This window comes from Lepisosteus oculatus, chromosome 28, assembly GCF_040954835.1.
Source record: "Lepisosteus oculatus isolate fLepOcu1 chromosome 28, fLepOcu1.hap2, whole genome shotgun sequence".
NCBI lineage: Eukaryota > Metazoa > Chordata > Actinopteri > Semionotiformes > Lepisosteidae > Lepisosteus > Lepisosteus oculatus.
This window is the reverse complement of record NC_090723.1, coordinates 10,171,363-10,188,510: the sequence shown is the minus strand read 5'-3', so window position 1 is coordinate 10,188,510 and position 17,148 is coordinate 10,171,363. Positions and strand designations below refer to the sequence as shown.

Genomic DNA, 17,148 nt, shown 5'->3' with positions numbered 1-17,148 from the left:
TTACCTCTACCAGTTTATGAGTGAATATACAATAGAGAGATAAATGTATGAAAGACTTTATCAGTATAATAGATATAGTCATAAAGTATTAAAGGTAACAGCGTTAATTTGGTTCAGTTCTGTGTGTGTGAGAGTTTGGGGCAGCTGGAGTGTCCGGATGTGCCTGTTCTGTGCTCCGGCTGGGGAGTGACCCCTCTGTCCCTCTGTGTCCGTGTCCAGAGAGGAGGGGAGAAGGGCGGAGACAAGAGCTGACCCACCCACTGCTCCTGAGGTTGTCGTCTGGGAGGCGTCCAATAAGGAGTCCAGGCTGTGAGTGGAGGGGGCGGGGCTTTGAGAGGCCCTCCTGTGAGACAGCACCTCTCTGCTGCACAAACACCACGTATCCGGCCATCACCTCCTTTGCGAAGGTGGCTTGCTGTTTGCTTGCCTGTCAGCCTTCAAAATGAATGTTTTTCCATAAAAGGATCCATGACCTTTCCTTCTTCCGGGACATTGTCAGTGCCAGTTGGACACCACTGAGGCTGCATCCCGCCGGACTCATGCAGAAAGAAGGAGAATGGAGCAGAAGCAGCTTTCAATGCAGAGCTCGGCTGGGGAGAGACCCCCCCTGGCAGAGAGGAGCCAGTCCTCGCCCGTGCTGCTGGCACAGGGCTGTGCAGAGCGTAGCTGGAGCAGCCTGGCAGTGCCAGCCTCTCCCCTGGGGTCCAGGTCTGTCCAGTCTGCAGCGCCGGCTCCTCACACAGACAGGCCCCTTGCAGTGTGTGAGACGGCAGGTAATGATGACATTTAGCATTCTTAACTTAGATCATAGGTTTTGTAACTCTTTAACTCTGACAGACATGTCACCCAGATCTGTTAACGCTGGGCCAACAGCGCTGGTTCTGACCAGCTGGCCAGCTGTACTCAGCTCTCTTAGCAGGCAGACAGCTGTTGCTCAATTTTATTCTTGTGTCCTGTTATGAAAAGCACTTATAAACTCTTGTAGTGCAGGTCTTAAACGGTAGCTGTAGCTATAAAGTAAGCCTGTGAGCTGGCAGTACCTCCAGGAGGAGCTGTGACAGCGCAGATCTGTTTGAGGTTATTTCACTGTCGTTCACGTGTTGTTGTCCCTGTGTTTCAAAAACACACAGGCTGCTCTCACCCCTGCGTCTTCCCAGCAGGTGGAGCATAAACAGAATTTGAGAAAGGGGGGTTTCTGAGAGGTGGGCGTGTGATTGTTTCTCCTGTGAGCGCCTCCTCAGGCTTCTCCCACCGCAGCTCCAGAAGAAGGGGACAGTCGCAGGGTATGGGCCCTGAGCCTGTCCTGGGAAGAGAGGGCCGTGCGCCGAGTGTGCAGGGCGGAGGCTGGGCCAGTGGGCTCAGGACGGGGATCGGGAGACCTGAGGGGTCCAGACCCGCTGGGGCAGTGGGCTCGGGACGGGGATCGGGAGACCTGAGGGGTCCAGACCCGCTGGGGCAGTGGGCTCGGGAGGGGGCTCGTGGGATCTGAGGGGTCCGGACCCACTGGGGCAGTGGGCTCGGGACGGGGCTCGTGGGATCTGAGGGGTCCGGACCCACTGGGGCAGTGGGCTCGGGACGGGGCTCGTGGGATCTGAGGGGTCCGGACCCACTGGGGCAGTGGGCTCGGGACGGGGCTCGTGGGATCTGAGGGGTCCGGACCCACTGGGGAAGTAAGCTTGGGAGTCCGGGCCAGTGGGTAGTGGGTTTGGGACGAGGCTCGGGGGTCCGGGCCAGTGGGTAGTGGGCTCGGGATGGGGCATTGTGTCCTTGTGCGCAGGCCGTCGGGGCCCTGCTGTTGGTTCACCCCTCACTGGGTAGCGGGCGGCTGGGCTGGGTCGGGGCGGAGCAGGGCAGGGAGCAGCGCTCTGTCCTGCACGGGGCAGCTGGAGGGGCGGTCAGCGTCGGGAGAGGACCTGCCTCAGAGGCCCTGTGCTGGATACTTCCCAGCTCTGCTGTCTAGCCTGGAGCACCTCCAGATAACAGGACTGAAGGATTTGACTTTCTGAGTTGCACTGGGGCACTTTGGCCCATTTTAAAGAAAATGTTCTTAAAATTCTGATTGATATTTTATATATATACATTTTTGTATATGTTTTGCAATTGAGGTGATTTAGGTAATATATATGATATATATCTTGTCCTGTTTCTCTCGACTGTTAAATTTCAGCATCGTTCATGTTCAACGACTTCATTACGGGGTTCTAGGTACTGAGATCCAGTGGCACAGGACAAATCTATTGAACTCCAGATTCTCTTGCTAGGTAGACCAAGTCTAGACTATGCATAGTTTAATATTTGTGTTGACATTTAACTATAAATATTTCAAGCACTTCTTTTTGAAAATGGCACACTTGCCTGTCGATGTACAGCCTTTGTTTAAAAGTAAAATGTAACAGGAATTTGCTGATGTAGAAGAAACTTCTGTAAAGTATTTTAATATTTTTTACAAAAGCAAAAAAGCGCTAGGACGATACATAGTATCGCACCTTTTACTGTTAATAAATGTATTTTACTGAGGCTGTGGTCGTGGACTTTCCAGTTATTGTGTGTGGAAAAACAGCACTGGGCCCCATGAGTTCGTCCGAAAAAGTGGAGGAAAAAAATGCAGTCCTGATGAGTCACAGATCTGTCTTTGCTACTCGGTGGTGTTGTGCTCAGTTCAGGCTGGAGAATACAAGTCACTTTCTGTTAGGGAGCCAAATTGGCATAAAGGCAACAAAAAAAGCCAGCAGCCTTATCATCCTGCAGCTCACACCTTGCGCTCAGCAGTGTGAGCCTGTTTGAAACTTAGGTTGCAGCTGCAAGAGGTTTTAGAGGGACCAGTAGGGGGTGCTCACCCTGCATCCTGTGTGGGTCTTAATGCCCCAGTATAGTAACTCAGACAGTATACTGTGAAAAGGTGGCGTCCTGTGGATTAAACAAAACCAACTGAGTAGTGAGCAGCTCCCCCCTGGTGTCCTGGTCAACTGTCTCCCTGGTCCAAAAAACACTTTCACATGGCCTCTGTTTTCCCCCCATTTAAAAAAAAGAATGAAATCTTTTCTAGATGTTCCGAGAGACGGGGCACACACACTGTGGTTTCTCCTCATACTGCCAGAAACATGATTTCTAAGAAGTACAACAGTAATCCGAGCTGCCGCTGTTAAAACCATGGTGGTGCTGCCTGGCGCTGTCACTCTGAAATCAGTGTTAGAGTTTTTCAGCATCAGAACTCTTCCTAACCGAGACAATAAGTGTTCTTGCTGAGCCTTGTCTAGCACAGAAGAAGCCAGGTTTCAGCCATCATGAGTTTATCAAGACAAAAAATTACTCCTGGATTTCAAATTAACCTCCATCTGTGAACGGGCTTCATCGCTCTGCTCTCCTCCTCACTGAGAGCTGGTGTGTGGGGAGAGGACTGGAGCAGCATCCAGTTGTGGGGGGGGGCTGCATGGTGGAGGGGATCCCCATAACCTGTACTGCTCTTTGACGAGAGTGTCCAGAAAACCTAACGTAAGTGTGAGGAATAACAACGATAGCTTCGACATGCCGTCATTATTTTTTTCCATGTTGGTGATTTCTTCAAAACGTAGTTCTACTGTGAGACAGCTGCTCCAGTAACTGTTGGTTTATTCTGCTCCAGCTGGACAGGACTGGGTACAATGAACGCTGCTGTTTGTGGTGATCCACTCTTTGTGTAGATTTGCCACAGGAGGGCGCCCTAATGCCACTATTGCTGCACTGCACATATGCCTAGAATTTTGCTCTGGTGCTTGAAAGTGCACATTGTGGATGTCATGTCAGTACTATACCCTTGTGCACACACCTGATGGCAACAGATCTGATGTGAAATGTCATATAGAATTGTCAGACCATGGAAAGGCAGCACATTCCTTGAACCACAAGTGACGGGTAAGTGTTGCTCTGGTTTTACTGTATCTACATTCCTAGACAGCTGGATCCTGCTGTTCTCTGTACCAGGCTGGCAGTGCCCCTGCTTGTGCAGCCCTGTCTGAAGCTCAGCAGGTGTGAGCCTGGTCAGTACCTGGATGAGAGACCTCCTGGGAAAAACTAAGGTTGCTGCTGGAAGAGGTGTTAGTGGGGCCAGCAGGGGGCGCTCACCCTGCGGTCCATGTGGGTCCTAATGCCCAAGTATAGTGATGAGGACACTATACTGTAAACAGGCGCCATCCTTTGGATGAGACGTAAAACTGAGGTCCTGACTCTCTGTGGTCATTAAAAATCCCAGGGCGTTTCTCAAAAAGAGTAGGGGTGTAACCCTGGCATCCTGGCCAAATTTCCCATTGGCCCTTACCAATCATGGCCTCCTAATAATCCCCATCTATGAATTGGCTTCATTACTCTGCTCTCCTCCCCACTAATAGCTGATGTGTGGTGAGCGTTCTGGCGCACTATGGCTGCCGTCACATCATCCAGGTGGGGCTGCACATTGGTGGTGGTGGAGGGGATCCCCATTACCTCTAAAGCGCTTTGAGTGGAGTGTCCAGAAAAGCACTATATAAGTGTAAGCAATTATTATTATTCACTGGGTTTTACCAGGTAACCTCCTCCTGCTCCTGCAGTCAGACAAAGCTGCTGTATCCCAGGCCTGGTGGGGGGGGATGTCAGTCAGCACATTTACATCTCCAACAGCCTCCAGCAGGATCAGTGCCCGGTGCGGATATCTGGTGGAGGTCGGCTTCCCCACCAGTGTCTCCAAGGACAGAAAATATGGGCACTGCCCAGCCATGTGGGGACACCAGTTACATATTTTATCATCATGGAACACTGCGAGTATGGGGCATGCTGGGAAGAGTCCCGCCCTGTGGTGGCAGCAGCTCTTCCTGTGCACGGGGAGTCCTGGGAAGGGCTGTACCACAGAGGCAGAACAGGGCAGCGTACACGACCAGGAGAAAAACACTTTCACAGCAGCTTGTGGGTTTTTTTAAAACGTGTATTTTAACGATCTATACAAAACGTACAGAAGTAGGAAACATCACTCCATTTCAAACCTTGTGATGATCAAGGGTCCGTGTTAGTGGAGAAATCAAGTTGACAGGAAATGTTTTTTTTTTGTTTTATTTATAATTGGCTGTTCCTGTAGGCCCTCCATCTCCCCCACACACGCTCTCCACGCAACAGAACACGATTAAGATCTGAAGGCAAACACTCCCCACACTTCACTGAGAACAAGGACAGTTTGGAATAGAACAGTGAGAAGACCCACAGTGAGCTCTGGGCAACAGGGACTACCAACCTAGTCCTGCTGCTACTCGCACTTCTAACAACAGGAGGGAATTGTGAACAAAGTACAAAGCCGACAGCTTGCGTCTATATTTAAAAAACAGAAGGTAGAAAAGTCTACTGGGTGTCTAGATTTTGTGAGACTTAAATTGTCAATTTGCACATACAGATTCAGAAGAGGGACCCTGCTGTATCTATTCAAAAACAAAAAATCAGAAGAATACAGAGCATTTCTGGAGGTCCTACAAGATGCACATAAAATCAGTGTTAGTGGTTTAGCAAGAAAACCATGTCATTTGACATTAGTATGTCTAGATCCTCTATATAGAATTTTCTGGACTACATAAAAAAACATAGGATTGCACACATTCAATACAGTAAATAACAGGTTACCTGCTCTTGCAAAGGCTTGTGAGTGCTGTGTTGAACAAAGCTGACTGCACACCGACAGACCCAGAGTCTCCTGGCACAGGAGCCTCTGCTGTCAAGCAGACACGAGGCGCCTGACACTCAGCAGTAACAAGCCGCTGCTGTCGACATTAGAACTATCCAAACAAGATTAAAACGTCTTTCTTTAATAGGATTATCGCCACAAAATAAAATCTCTTTGGCATAACACCCCCCCTTCCTCCCCCAAAAAACACATTTCCACCCCTAAAATCACCAGAGGTTCCTTACAAATCAGCAGTAATGAGGACAGTTTCAGCTGTGAAGGCGTTTCCCTGCCTGTGGAAGACGGGGAGACCAGCCGAGCCCAGTCCACTGTCCACCTTCACAGCTTCGCTTTCAGACGCACGTCCCGTCCTGGGCATGTGCCCGTCCAGGACCGGACCGCGTGCGGGACGAGCACGGCGAAGCCAGAGTGTTAATTCGCTTACAGACTGGACGAGTAGCCATTTACAAGCTTGTGTTCTCAGGTTTAGTAAAAAAAAAAACACACATCAGGTGTTAAGTACAGCTAAGTTAAAACATAAATCAAAGGCTGGATTTGTCGTTTTTAGCAAAACAAAAACTTTTTGCTCCTCTTTCCACGTACAGGGTCTGACATGTTTCAGCCAGCCGCCCTCGGTTCCAGACAAACAGAAAATAAAAACAGTACAAAGGTATTTCAACAAATCACTAAAAAAAGGTTAAAGCTTCTTTTGGAATATAATAAAATGGCTTGAAAAATGAGGAACAGAAGTGTTTGAAGTAAACCCCGATTCCTGCAGCCCCCCCCACCCCCCACCCCCTTTCCGACGTGGAAGCGGGGCTTGTCAGGTCACCCGCCCTGCGCCTCACCGCCGCCTGTCGCCCATCTCCCCGGCGTCAGCCCTGCACCCTCACCTTCGACCTGCAGAAAGAAAACACAGGCCCTGATTGGACAAAAGGGTCACCCCGGCAGCCAATAGCATGTCACCAGTCTCCTAAAGGGGAGTGTTCACTGGGCAGGACCAATAGGAGCCCCCGGTCTGAGCGGTGATGTCACACACTCAGGGCCTGATCCTTCATCCCTGCCGTGTCCCCGGCGCCCGCGAGGCTTTTCCGGAATGTTCTGGCTCCCCCCTGGGCTGATACATTCCTCATATACAGGAGTGTAAAATACACTTGTGCTTAGAGAAAACTAGCTAAAATCCCACAATTAACAAGGTCAAAATTAAAAAAGAAAAAACAATTTTAGTCTTTAAGGAGACTATTTAAAAGTATTTAAAATCTTGAAATTGAGGACATGACCACCACATGACTAATGGTGAAACACAACCATTGGACACAAGCTGAAACTCAGCTGTTACACATTGTGGACAGAAGACAGGAGGCGCTCCCCTACACAAAGGGTCGTAGGGGTGTGGAACAAACATCCTGCCAGCCGTCCTCAACGGGCTGACGTGAAAGTAAAGGGCCGAGGGGAAAGAGATGGCTCTTACCTGCAGCTGGGCTAGTATTGCTCGGAGTACCCCTGCCTGTTCATGCTGTCGTAGCCGTCGTGCAGGAACTCATCGTCCGGCATGTGCATTCCCATGTCTCCCTCCAGGACCACGTGGTCCATGCCCATGCCCATGCCCATGCCCTCCACCTGGTACCCGTAGGCGTTGAAGCCGGCGTCAGGCTCTGCAGGGGACAGAGGGAGGATCAGTCAACCTGACCCGGCCCTGGAGTCAGAGGTACCACTTAGAACCCCCTCAGACCTAAATCTTAATATTAATGAAAGACGACTCTGTGAGAACCTGCCAGGTTTGGGCTCCTCGAGGCCCAGAGCTGTGCAGCACGTGTCTTCCAGTGGGGTCTGGACTGCGGTAACTTCAGAAACCGGAATCTCAGTCCCTAACCTCCCTGTGCTGAGGCTCATTTAAAATCGATCTGCCGTGGGCTCACAAAAGCAATCACTTCAGCGCCGATGTTCTGAGTTTTCGGACCTTTCGAATGAATCTGTCTCGGAGAACCAAAGACCACAGGAATGGCCCGTCGAGGTGCTGAGAGGCCCTGGGCTCCCCGGCACGACTGAGCCTGCTCCCTCCCTCATGAAGAGGAACGGTACTGTGTCGGCCCAGCTTTCCTTTTACTCTCTTGAGAAACATGGGCCCACCAGCTCAGAGTGGGGAAATGGGGAAAAACTTACCGTCGCCAGGATAGACAGGTTCCATCTGCACAGCATTGTGGGCCTGAAAGAAGACAACAAGATTAAGTATTAAAAAGGGGAAAGGTTAGCCAGCCCTGTGGATGGGATTCAGCAGTATCAATGCCTTGGGATTCTCCTAAATATCTTTCCGCTCTCAAATCCAATAAGAAACACCTTTAGAAGTGTCTAACAGGACAAGCGCCTCAGTGACAGAATATTCCGGTCTCTCACCATCTCCCAGGAGGCGGGGTCGTGCTTGAACAGAGAGTGGGTCAGCTCCACGGAAACACGCTTCCGGTAGTCGGAGTTCTTGTCCTCGGAGATGCGGAAGAGCACGGCCGCGGCATAGGTGGCTTTTGGGAAAAGAGGGGATCTGAGTTCAGTGGCAGACACCGACGCTCCTGGGCTGGAGGCAGCTTCTCCATCAACATCAAACCATCTCTCTCACATATAGACCTGGTTTGTATGGACTATATACTGTATGGCTGGCAACACCACTGCCTCAGCTCTCCTCTCGTCGTCTTCTTTTCTCTTCCCACTTGTCTGCCTCTTCTCCAAACTTTGTCCCACCTCTCTCCCCCTCCCCCGCCCATCAACCTCCCTCCTCACCCCCCCTGCCCCGCCCACCAACCATCAACCTCCCTGCCCATCCCCCTGCCCCACCCATCAACCACCCTCCACCTGCCCCACACATCAACCGCCCTACCCCTCCCCCGCCCATCAACCTCCCTCCTCCTCCCCCTGCCCCGCCCACTCACCTCCCTGCCCCTCCCACCCACCTCCCTGCCCCTCCCCCTGCCCCACCCATCAACCACCCTCCACCTGCCCTACACATCAACCGCCCTACCCCTCCCCCGCCCATCAACCTCCCTCCTCCTCCCCCTGCCCCTCCCACCCACCTCCCATCAACCTCCCTGCCCCTCTGCCTGCCCCACCCATCAACCACCCTCCCCTTCCCCCTGCCATTAAACTCCTCACCCTGCTGCCCCACCCACCAATGTCCCCACCCTTCACCCTTCCCCAACGTCTCTGCCATCAACATCAGGCCCTCCCCCTGCCCCGCCCCTCACCGATGCCCTCGTTGTTGGAGTGCAGCAGTTCCATCAGCGGGGCGGAGGCGCCCTCTGCGTCGATCTCCTCGGACGACTGCTTGTCCAGCGCCAGCTCACACAGCACGCCAGCCGCCACGCGCTTCACGTTCTCGATGGGCGAGTAGAGGAGCTGAGGGGGCAGAGACCAGAGAGTCGCTTAGGAGGAACGGGGAATGCTGACCGCCGAGCGCGACACCGACCCCCAGCTCCGGGACAGTCAGCAGAACTCGGGATCGGGCTCAAGAAGCCCCCAAGCATCTTTCACCGCTGAAACACATCGCATGCGTGTCGCCTCCGCAAGATCACTGTCGACGGGGATTTGTTTCCGGGTGTATGATCAAGCAGGTGGCTCTGGGGACCCCCCACCCCACGCAGGCGCCGTCTGGCGGTCTCTCACCTGGACGAAGAGAGGGATGGTGTGCAGGCTGGCGATCTCGCTCCTGTTGATGGGGTCACGGGCCAGGATGTGCAGAGCGCCAGTGGAGCCCTCCACGATCTCCTCCATCCTCACGCCGTCCTGACAAAGACCGGGAGAGCGGGCGCAGGTCAGCCCCTGACCACACACAGCTCAAGGCCAGTCCCAACCAGGGAGCGGCAGAGAGGAGCACCTAGGGCTCTGGACTCCTAACTGCACACACACTGCTCTGTAGCCTTGCTGCACGACCGGGTACCAGCTTTGCTGCGCGTGACCCGTCCAAGAGGGACATGTGTCCTTGCCATCTGTTCGACTCTACAGAGATGGGGCAGAATCCAGACTTGAGCCTCAAGTGCCTGTTTGTGCTTTTGCAATCATTGAAGCTGGCAAAACCTGCTGTGCAATGTGAGTTTGACTCCAATTTTAAAAGGTCTCGCTCTTTCCTTCCTCTTGTGGAGGAAGGACATTTTTTATATCTCGCCACCTCTCACCTGGTATGTCTGCTGGGCGCTGGAGGTGGTCTGGCGCTGGGCGTCCTGGTGTGCCTTCACCAGCAGGTTCACCAGCCGCGGGATGGTGCCCGCATCACGCAGGGGGGCCTGGTTGGCCGGGCACAGCGCCAGGTTCCGGATTAGACCCACAGCAGCCTGGGAGAGACGAGGACCAGTGAATAAATTCATTCAAAAAACAAAACGATCTGGCATGTTCAAGATGTGCTAAAGGAGGTCTCTGAGGTGCCACAGAAAGCAGCTTTTAAACATCTTGACACCTGAAAATAAATCTCAGCTTTTCTCTCGTGACTGTTGTTCAAATCTACTCAGTCCAGCAGATATTTTTATTGTTTAAATCTCGTGCTAAAGCATGAGCAATTCCAGGGGCACAGGACTGAGGACCCCTGATTGGGATCAATTTTGGGATCATGGATTCCGGTCTGTCTGGCCTACTGTCCTGGGTCAAAACTGTGTGTGTTGACCCTGAAGCTGGCCAGTACAGCCCCTGTTCATGCACAGGGAATTCTGGGAAGCAGCGTCACGCCAGCTTGCGTGCGCAGACAGACAAGGCTGCGACATGAGCAGGGGTCTTCAGAGGCCCCGAACTAGACCTGGGGGGTAGGCTTAAGCAGAGCCGGGGGTGGCCATGCAGTGAACTAGGTGGAGTCTTGTGCTTCCAGGCCACGGAGCCTGGGAAGGGAATTAACTAAACTAACTGGGTGACTTTCTGTCCAAATCAGTGTGTCACTGTTCTTCAGAACTGGGCTGTCAGTGTGTGTGGGCATGTGTGTGTGTATGAGCTCAGCAAGTCCTCTCACTCACTCAACAGATTCCCACCGGCTCAGGCCTCTCTAATTACTTCTTCTTTGAAGTCAATGTGATTAATTAACAATCCTTGATCATTAAATTACTTTTGCTTTTCTAATTCCTCAGTGGGTTCTGCTTTCGTGGTACGTGCCCCTGACAGAGGTTCCCTGCTCTGATTTTTTTATCGAGAGACGTTCTTGAAGGCAACGTCAGTGAGATGGTGGAGACCTGTCTCTTCAGCTGGGGCAACACCACACACACCCCTCCAGCCGCCACCACCACTCTCTGGGCATCATGCCAGCCATCCCGGCCACAGACTGTTCACCCCCCTGCGCTCTGGCCAGCGGTACCACACTGTTAAAGCAAGGACCACCAGACTCAAGAACAGCTTCTATCCCACTGCAGTGCGCATCCTCATCCATGACCTTTGTCCTTCTGCTTCCCCGCCACACACACACCCTGCGGCCTGTGCCGGCCGGAGAGGCCCTGGCAGCGGATGAAGAGCCGGGACCGCGGTGTTTCCCTCTCACCTTGATGACGGGCCAGTAGTACGGCTGGTTGAGCAGCTTGACGATGGCAGGGATGCCGTAGTGCATGCGCACGGCGTTCTGCGCCACCTCGGCGTCGGAGTGGCGGCTGGTCAGGTGGCGCAGGGCGCAGACGGCAGGCTCGGTGATGTCCTCCTTCTCGCCGGCGCGCAGGATGGCATGGATCAGCGACTCCACCCCGTTGCTCTGCGTCACCAGCGTCTTGTTGCGGCTGTTGTTGCAGGTGAGGTTGGACAGGATGCCCGTGGCGCAGGTCAGGACGTTGACGTCGTCCGAGCCCAGCTGGGACACCAGGACCTGCAGGAGCCCATCCAGCCCGTCCTGCAGATGAGAGGACATGGAAAAGTGAGCAACATGTTACCAGAGAAGCACGTGGGCCTGGGCCGGGCTGGGCTCTGGCCCGGTTCCTCTCCTGCTCACCTGCTTGGTGGCGGCGTCGGACAGGTTCCTCAGAGTCCACAGGCAGTTCTGCATGAGCCGCTGGCTGGAGCCGGTCAGGTGCTTCCCCAGGGCCTGCATCCCACCTGAGGGACAAGGGCGCAACATTAGGCAGGGAGGACAGAGCCGTGCGACAGGCGTGTGCCAGGCGTGTGCCAGGCGTGCGGACGGCCGCCTGCAGGAGGACAGAGCCGTGCGACAGGCGTGTGTGACTCACCTGCCTCCACGATGGCCGGCTTGTTGCTGGGACACACAGACAGCACCTTCAGCACACGGCTGGTTGTCCACAGCAGCTTCTCGTAGTTGTAGTTGCGCATGATTTGCACCAGCCCTTCAGGGCCACCGTTGGCCAGGATGATCAACTGGGGAGAACAGAGAGACAGCACTGCCGTCAGCTCATGGGCACAGGCCGGCACGCACACATGGGCACAACCTGGGGGACACGTACAAAGGCACACTGACTAGCACAACACTGTGTGCACCCCACAGAGCGCGAAGAGTACCAACACAAAGACGGTATGTGAGCAGATCGAGTGCGTTGGTCTGGGAATCCCACCCCACAGGAAGCTGGACCACAGAAGCTCGCGCCTCTCTGATCTCTGGCTCACACACCTTGCTCTCCTGGTTGCCGTAGGACAGCAGCTGCAGGCAGTCGGTGGTGATGGCCAGGAACTTGGGGTTGCTCTTCTTCAGCAGGGGGACCATGCGCTGCAGGCCGTCCGCCAGCCGCACGGCCATCTTGGCGCCCTCCTGGTGCAGCAGCAGGTTGTGCAGAGTGGTGATGGCGTAGAAGAGCACCGACTCCATGGGGGAGCTGGGGGGGGGAGAGAGACCGTCAGGGGGACCGCAGGGGAGACGCCTGGCACCGAGTGCTCTTGTGGTGGTGGAGTGCTGCCGAGTCGGTATCGACTCATGGCGACCCTATGGACAGCTCCACCGCCACTATCCGTAGAGTTCTCATGGCAGGATACGGAGGAAGATTGCCAGGCCTTTCTTCCGCGCAGATACCGCCAATACTGCTGCTGCCCAGTATGGGTTATTAGAGAACCTTGCACCCGACATGGCACATTAACCCAGTACCCTGAGATTACGGGCCCCTCAGCTTGTGTATTCCCTCATATGTGCATTCATTTACGCATGTCCGCAACAAGTATGAAACAGCCAGCTGGCTCACACGTGATTTCATACAGTAGTGCCCAGCCTGGAGACCCTTCTTACTTCACATCTGTTTAGTGGAGAAAGGATGCAGTGGACTGGCGCACACATCATCCAGGTGGGGCTACACATTGGTGGACATGGAGGAGAGTCCCCATTAATGATAAATCAATCATAATAATCACAATAATAATAATTCCTCACACTTGTATGGCGCTTTTCTGGACACTCCACTCAAAGCACTTTTTTGCCCACCACACCGTGTGCAACCCCACCTGGATGATGCTCCAGTCTGCTCCCCACACACCAGCTCTCAGTGAGGAGAACAGAGTGATGAAGCCAGTTCAGAGAAAAGGATCATTAGGAGGTCATGAATGGTAAAGACCAGGGGGCAGTTTGGCCAGGACACCAGGGTAACACCCCTACTCTTTGTGAAAAACGCCCTGGGATTTTTAATGACCACAGAGAGTCAGGAACTCGGTTTTAAGACTCATCCATAGGACAGCACCCGATGGGTCAGTGTTGTCCTGCAGGAGACCTGTGCGAAGGTGTCTTGGCCTCCCTGCTGCATGCCTGTATGCAGGGCTGCAGCGCCCCCTGCTGGCCGGCGGCTGGCGTACCTGAGCATGCGCACCAGGGCAGGGATGCCCCCGGACTTGAAGATGGCCAGCAGCCCCTCGCGCTGGTGCGACAGGTTGTGCAGGATGCTGGCGGTGCAGCGCGCCGTCTCCATGTCGCTGGTGTTCTGCATGGTCCGCACCACCGCCGCCACCATCTGCGGGGACTGCATCAGCACGCGGCGCGACGCGTCCTTCCGCGTCAGCTGGTTCACGATCATCGCCGCCTTGTTCACCACCACCTGGGGGGCACAGCGGGGTCACACTCAGTCCCCTTGCTGGCACCCCCACTGTCCAGCCAACCAGATGCAGTGGAGAACTGCGGTACCAGCTGAATTACAGGGGATCCTCTGGGGGGCCAGACTGGACCAGCCGGGAACCGACTGTCCCTTTCCTTGCTAACAGTGCGAGGAGCTCTTCAACCAGGAAGCAGTCAGCTTTCCTGGCTGGTACTTTCTGAGGTCTGAACACACGCGGCTACTAAGAGGCAAAACTGTAGCAAATTAACTTAATAGCCAAAGTATGCAGAAAGGTTTTTGTTATGTTTTAAAACAAGTAAGTGACTGATGAGCACAAACAAAACAAAGCAAGGGAGCCACGGTTCTGGTTCGTGGACTGGCACCGCCGCTGGTGCATAAACTGGTTTTAGGAAACTCTCAACCTACCCTACTGGACACGTGCACGTGCACATGGCTGCAGGCGTGTGAGCATGGGAATGTGTGCACATGTGGGTACAGGCGAGCGCACGAGCACACCCGTGCGCGCGTGAGGAGCATGTGCGCGAGCGCAGGAGCACGTGTGGCACCTGGTCGTCGTCGTTCAGCAGCTTGGTGAGCTCCGGCACGGCGCGGGTGGCCAGCTCGGCGTCATCCTGGTAGTTGATGAGGTGGATGATGGCCGTCTTCAGCAGCTGCGAGGGCTCGGCCAGCTTCTGCACGTTGGTCTGCTGGCTGGAGTCGATCTGCGTGGACAGGATGGTCTCCCCCATCACGGTCTCCGGGTACATGGCCGCTCGCACCCGCTGCGCCCGCGTCAGGGCGAGCTGGGACTCCACATCTGTGTGGGCAAGGCGGGTGTGAGCACACACTAACACATGATCACGCATTCCTGCCACCTCAGGGGTGGACTAGACTCCCAGTGAACCACAGCCCTCCGCCCAGAAGCAGGCGTCTTAGCTAAAAGATGAACGGTGCACCACCGAGACGTACAGAGTGGGGGAGACATCAGGCACAAGAGCGCTTTTGGGTTTTTGGGGTGATACTGAGCATAAGAGCACTGGGGGATCCTGGGATGACACCAAACACAAGAGTGCTGCAAGATTTTGGGGTGACGGAGCGTAAGAGTGCTGTGGGATCTTGGGGTGACACCAAATACAAGAGCGCAGTAAGATCTTGGGGTGACGGAGCGTAAGAGTGCAGTAAGATCTTGGGGTGACATTAAGTGTAAGAGCACTATGAGATCTTGGGGTGACACTGAGGATAAGCACTCTATGTGACCTTGGGGTGACACCAAATACAAGAGCACTGTGGGATCTTGAGGTGACGCAGAGCGTGGTGGGGTCCTGCGCTGTACCTGCAGGGCTCTCTGTGGTGTAGGTGGTCGTGGTGATGGTGTAGCCCTTCGTCTCGAACGCGTCTTCCTCTGGGAATCCGCGCATGGAGTGGGCCGTGGTGGAGGTGCCACTGTGGATCCCAGAGTCAATCTGCCACTGGTGCACCTTCTCCGTCGACTCGGTCACTGCGCACGGAGTGCGGGAGAGGAGAGGAGGAGAACAAGCTCATTTTCTGGATTTCAGGATGAAAAGCTTACTGACAGACAAGACACAGATCAAAGGCTTAACTCTCTAATTTATAACAAAGCTTATATAGGCTCTCCTGCTCCCAGCAGGGCAGAGGGCTTAAAGCACTTGTCTCCAAACTTGAACCAATCGTGGTCACGGCCTCACCTTGCATGGCCATCGCAGCCTCCAGGTGTCAGCGTCCAGCCCCTCAGAAGAACCTGCAAGACAAAAGCACCCTGTCAGAGCCAAGAGCAAGCCTTGTGGGCAACGTGTCCTGACCCTGTGTGTTTGCAGAGAGCAGCCTGAGGAAATGGCCACAGGCTCTGAGCCGCTACAGTGCAGTTTGTGCAGGAGGCGAGCCCAGAGACCCTGGGACTGGAATGGCACTAAATCTCCCTGACAGTTCGGAGCCCATGGCTGTGGGCTGGGCTGAGGAGGCTCCTCCTGTCCCGTAGCCTAGGAGGGTGCAACTTGATCCCTGTGTGCGCTGCGCTGGGCACTGGGGGTCAGCAAATACCCCCCCCCACTACCTCCGCCCACCAGCCCCCTCTTCCTCCTCCAAGCCCGGGCGCACAGGGGAGAGAGGAATGTGAACGCACACTTTAACTCCAAGATTCACTGAAGGGCATAAGTGAAGCTGCAGGTTGAGTATTGAAAAAGCAAACACCCTGCAAACTTCACAGCTGAAGACCCGTGCTCACCTAAGCTTCCATCAAACTTTAAAAGAAAAGGCCAAGTCGTTACTCATGAAGCCTTACTGAGGCGATCGGAACACGGGGGCCTGAAGGTGCCCTCTGTCGCCCTCTCTGCAGGAGCAGGCAGCGCCTGCGCGCTCCCAATAGCCCAGTGGGAAAGAGCTGAAGTGCCGATCGCAGCCCCACGCCTTCCTGCCTGCTCTACCCTGGAGAACCCTGACCGACACCGGCTCTCTGCGGCAGCTGCATGATGGGAGATGAACAGGACTGCCTCCCCCCAGCGCCCCCTGTCCTGACTGCCCAAGTCTGGCCCGATGCGTGACCTTTGAACCGGGATGCGAATGAAGAGGTTCAGCGTGAGCAGAGCCCATTACGTGTGTGCCAGCTCTGTCATGGAGACTGATCACTCCTTTATTCCCAGAATATTTCCAGATGTGCTTTCACTCCAGCCAGGAACATCTTCAAAATATGACCCACAGTTACGCCCCCCCACAGTCATGGCAGCAGTCACCCCCAAAGTACAGACTGCTGCAGAGCACCTCAGAAGCTCTTCCTCTCACGAGCTCTGGAGGGGAGGAAGAGGAAGTCGGTAGGGTCGAGCCCGTTGCCCCAGCACTGCAGGCGAGCGCCGGGAGAGGAGGCAGCAGTGCAGCGTGCGAGAGCCGTGCGCCAGAGCGCAGCACGGTGCTGTGACACTAGAGCTCACTTAACCTGGAACGAGGGGATTTCCAATGATTCTACAGCTCCTGCTCATTACTGTTGACATATGTAAATGTTTTGCTGTGCTGTACTGTTTATGGAAAAGAACATGTGCAGCTTGAGCTGTCGAATACCACATGTTTATAGAGGGTATAAGGTATCTCTGCTCTGCTTGCCTCACTTTCCCCATGAGTGGCTCATCGGGGTTTCCTGTGCAGCTGAGCTCGGACTACTTTGCATTACAAAGCACAAACCACCCCCGAGCAATCAGCATACTGGTCTTTCCAGTCGCCGACAAGGGAACATTCTTCCCCATGTTGCCGGGCATCTGGCGCCATCTGAATTTACAATAATCAGAATGGAGTTTGCTGCAGAGATGAGCTTTCAAAGTATGTGTTTTGGCTTTATGACCTTGCCCTGCGCAAGCCCAGTACCACCTGCAGGCAAGGTTTCCTGCTCATTTGTGTGCTGGAAGAGATCTTGAAGGGCATGATAACAGCTGGCTCCCAGGCGGCATGTTGGCCCGTCTGGGAGCTGAGGCAGGCGTGGGCATCTTTGTCGGGGGGTCTCGAGGCAGCTGCAGACACCCGATC

General features: G+C 54.3%; 2 protein-coding genes across 3 annotated transcripts in view; one reads left to right on the top strand and one right to left on the bottom strand.

Annotated features, from left to right (window-relative positions):
* LOC102696006 (MLLT6, PHD finger containing) overlaps positions 1-2,517 on the top strand; it is a 29,281-nt gene extending 26,764 nt beyond the window's left edge. For both annotated transcript variants that reach the window (XM_069185569.1, XM_069185568.1), the window contains exon 20: positions 220-2,517. In XM_069185569.1, coding sequence (XP_069041670.1) covers positions 220-252 — 33 coding nt within the window. In that variant the 3' untranslated portion in view covers positions 253-2,517. The remainder of the gene's footprint in view (positions 1-219) is intronic.
* A 2,395-nt stretch (positions 2,518-4,912) lies between these two features.
* LOC102695806 (junction plakoglobin-like) overlaps positions 4,913-17,148 on the bottom strand; it is a 28,973-nt gene continuing 16,737 nt past the window's right edge. Inside the window, exons 2-16 of the mRNA XM_006638378.3 lie at positions 15,327-15,379; positions 14,954-15,118; positions 14,187-14,437; positions 13,385-13,623; positions 12,222-12,423; positions 11,827-11,971; positions 11,592-11,695; positions 11,154-11,492; positions 9,817-9,972; positions 9,308-9,427; positions 8,890-9,040; positions 8,051-8,172; positions 7,820-7,862; positions 7,128-7,311; positions 4,913-6,556 (exon numbers count right to left, since the gene is read on the bottom strand). Coding sequence (XP_006638441.2) covers positions 7,139-7,311; positions 7,820-7,862; positions 8,051-8,172; positions 8,890-9,040; positions 9,308-9,427; positions 9,817-9,972; positions 11,154-11,492; positions 11,592-11,695; positions 11,827-11,971; positions 12,222-12,423; positions 13,385-13,623; positions 14,187-14,437; positions 14,954-15,118; positions 15,327-15,339 — 2,223 coding nt within the window. The 5' untranslated portion in view covers positions 15,340-15,379 and the 3' untranslated portion in view covers positions 4,913-6,556; positions 7,128-7,138. The remainder of the gene's footprint in view (positions 6,557-7,127; positions 7,312-7,819; positions 7,863-8,050; positions 8,173-8,889; positions 9,041-9,307; positions 9,428-9,816; positions 9,973-11,153; positions 11,493-11,591; positions 11,696-11,826; positions 11,972-12,221; positions 12,424-13,384; positions 13,624-14,186; positions 14,438-14,953; positions 15,119-15,326; positions 15,380-17,148) is intronic.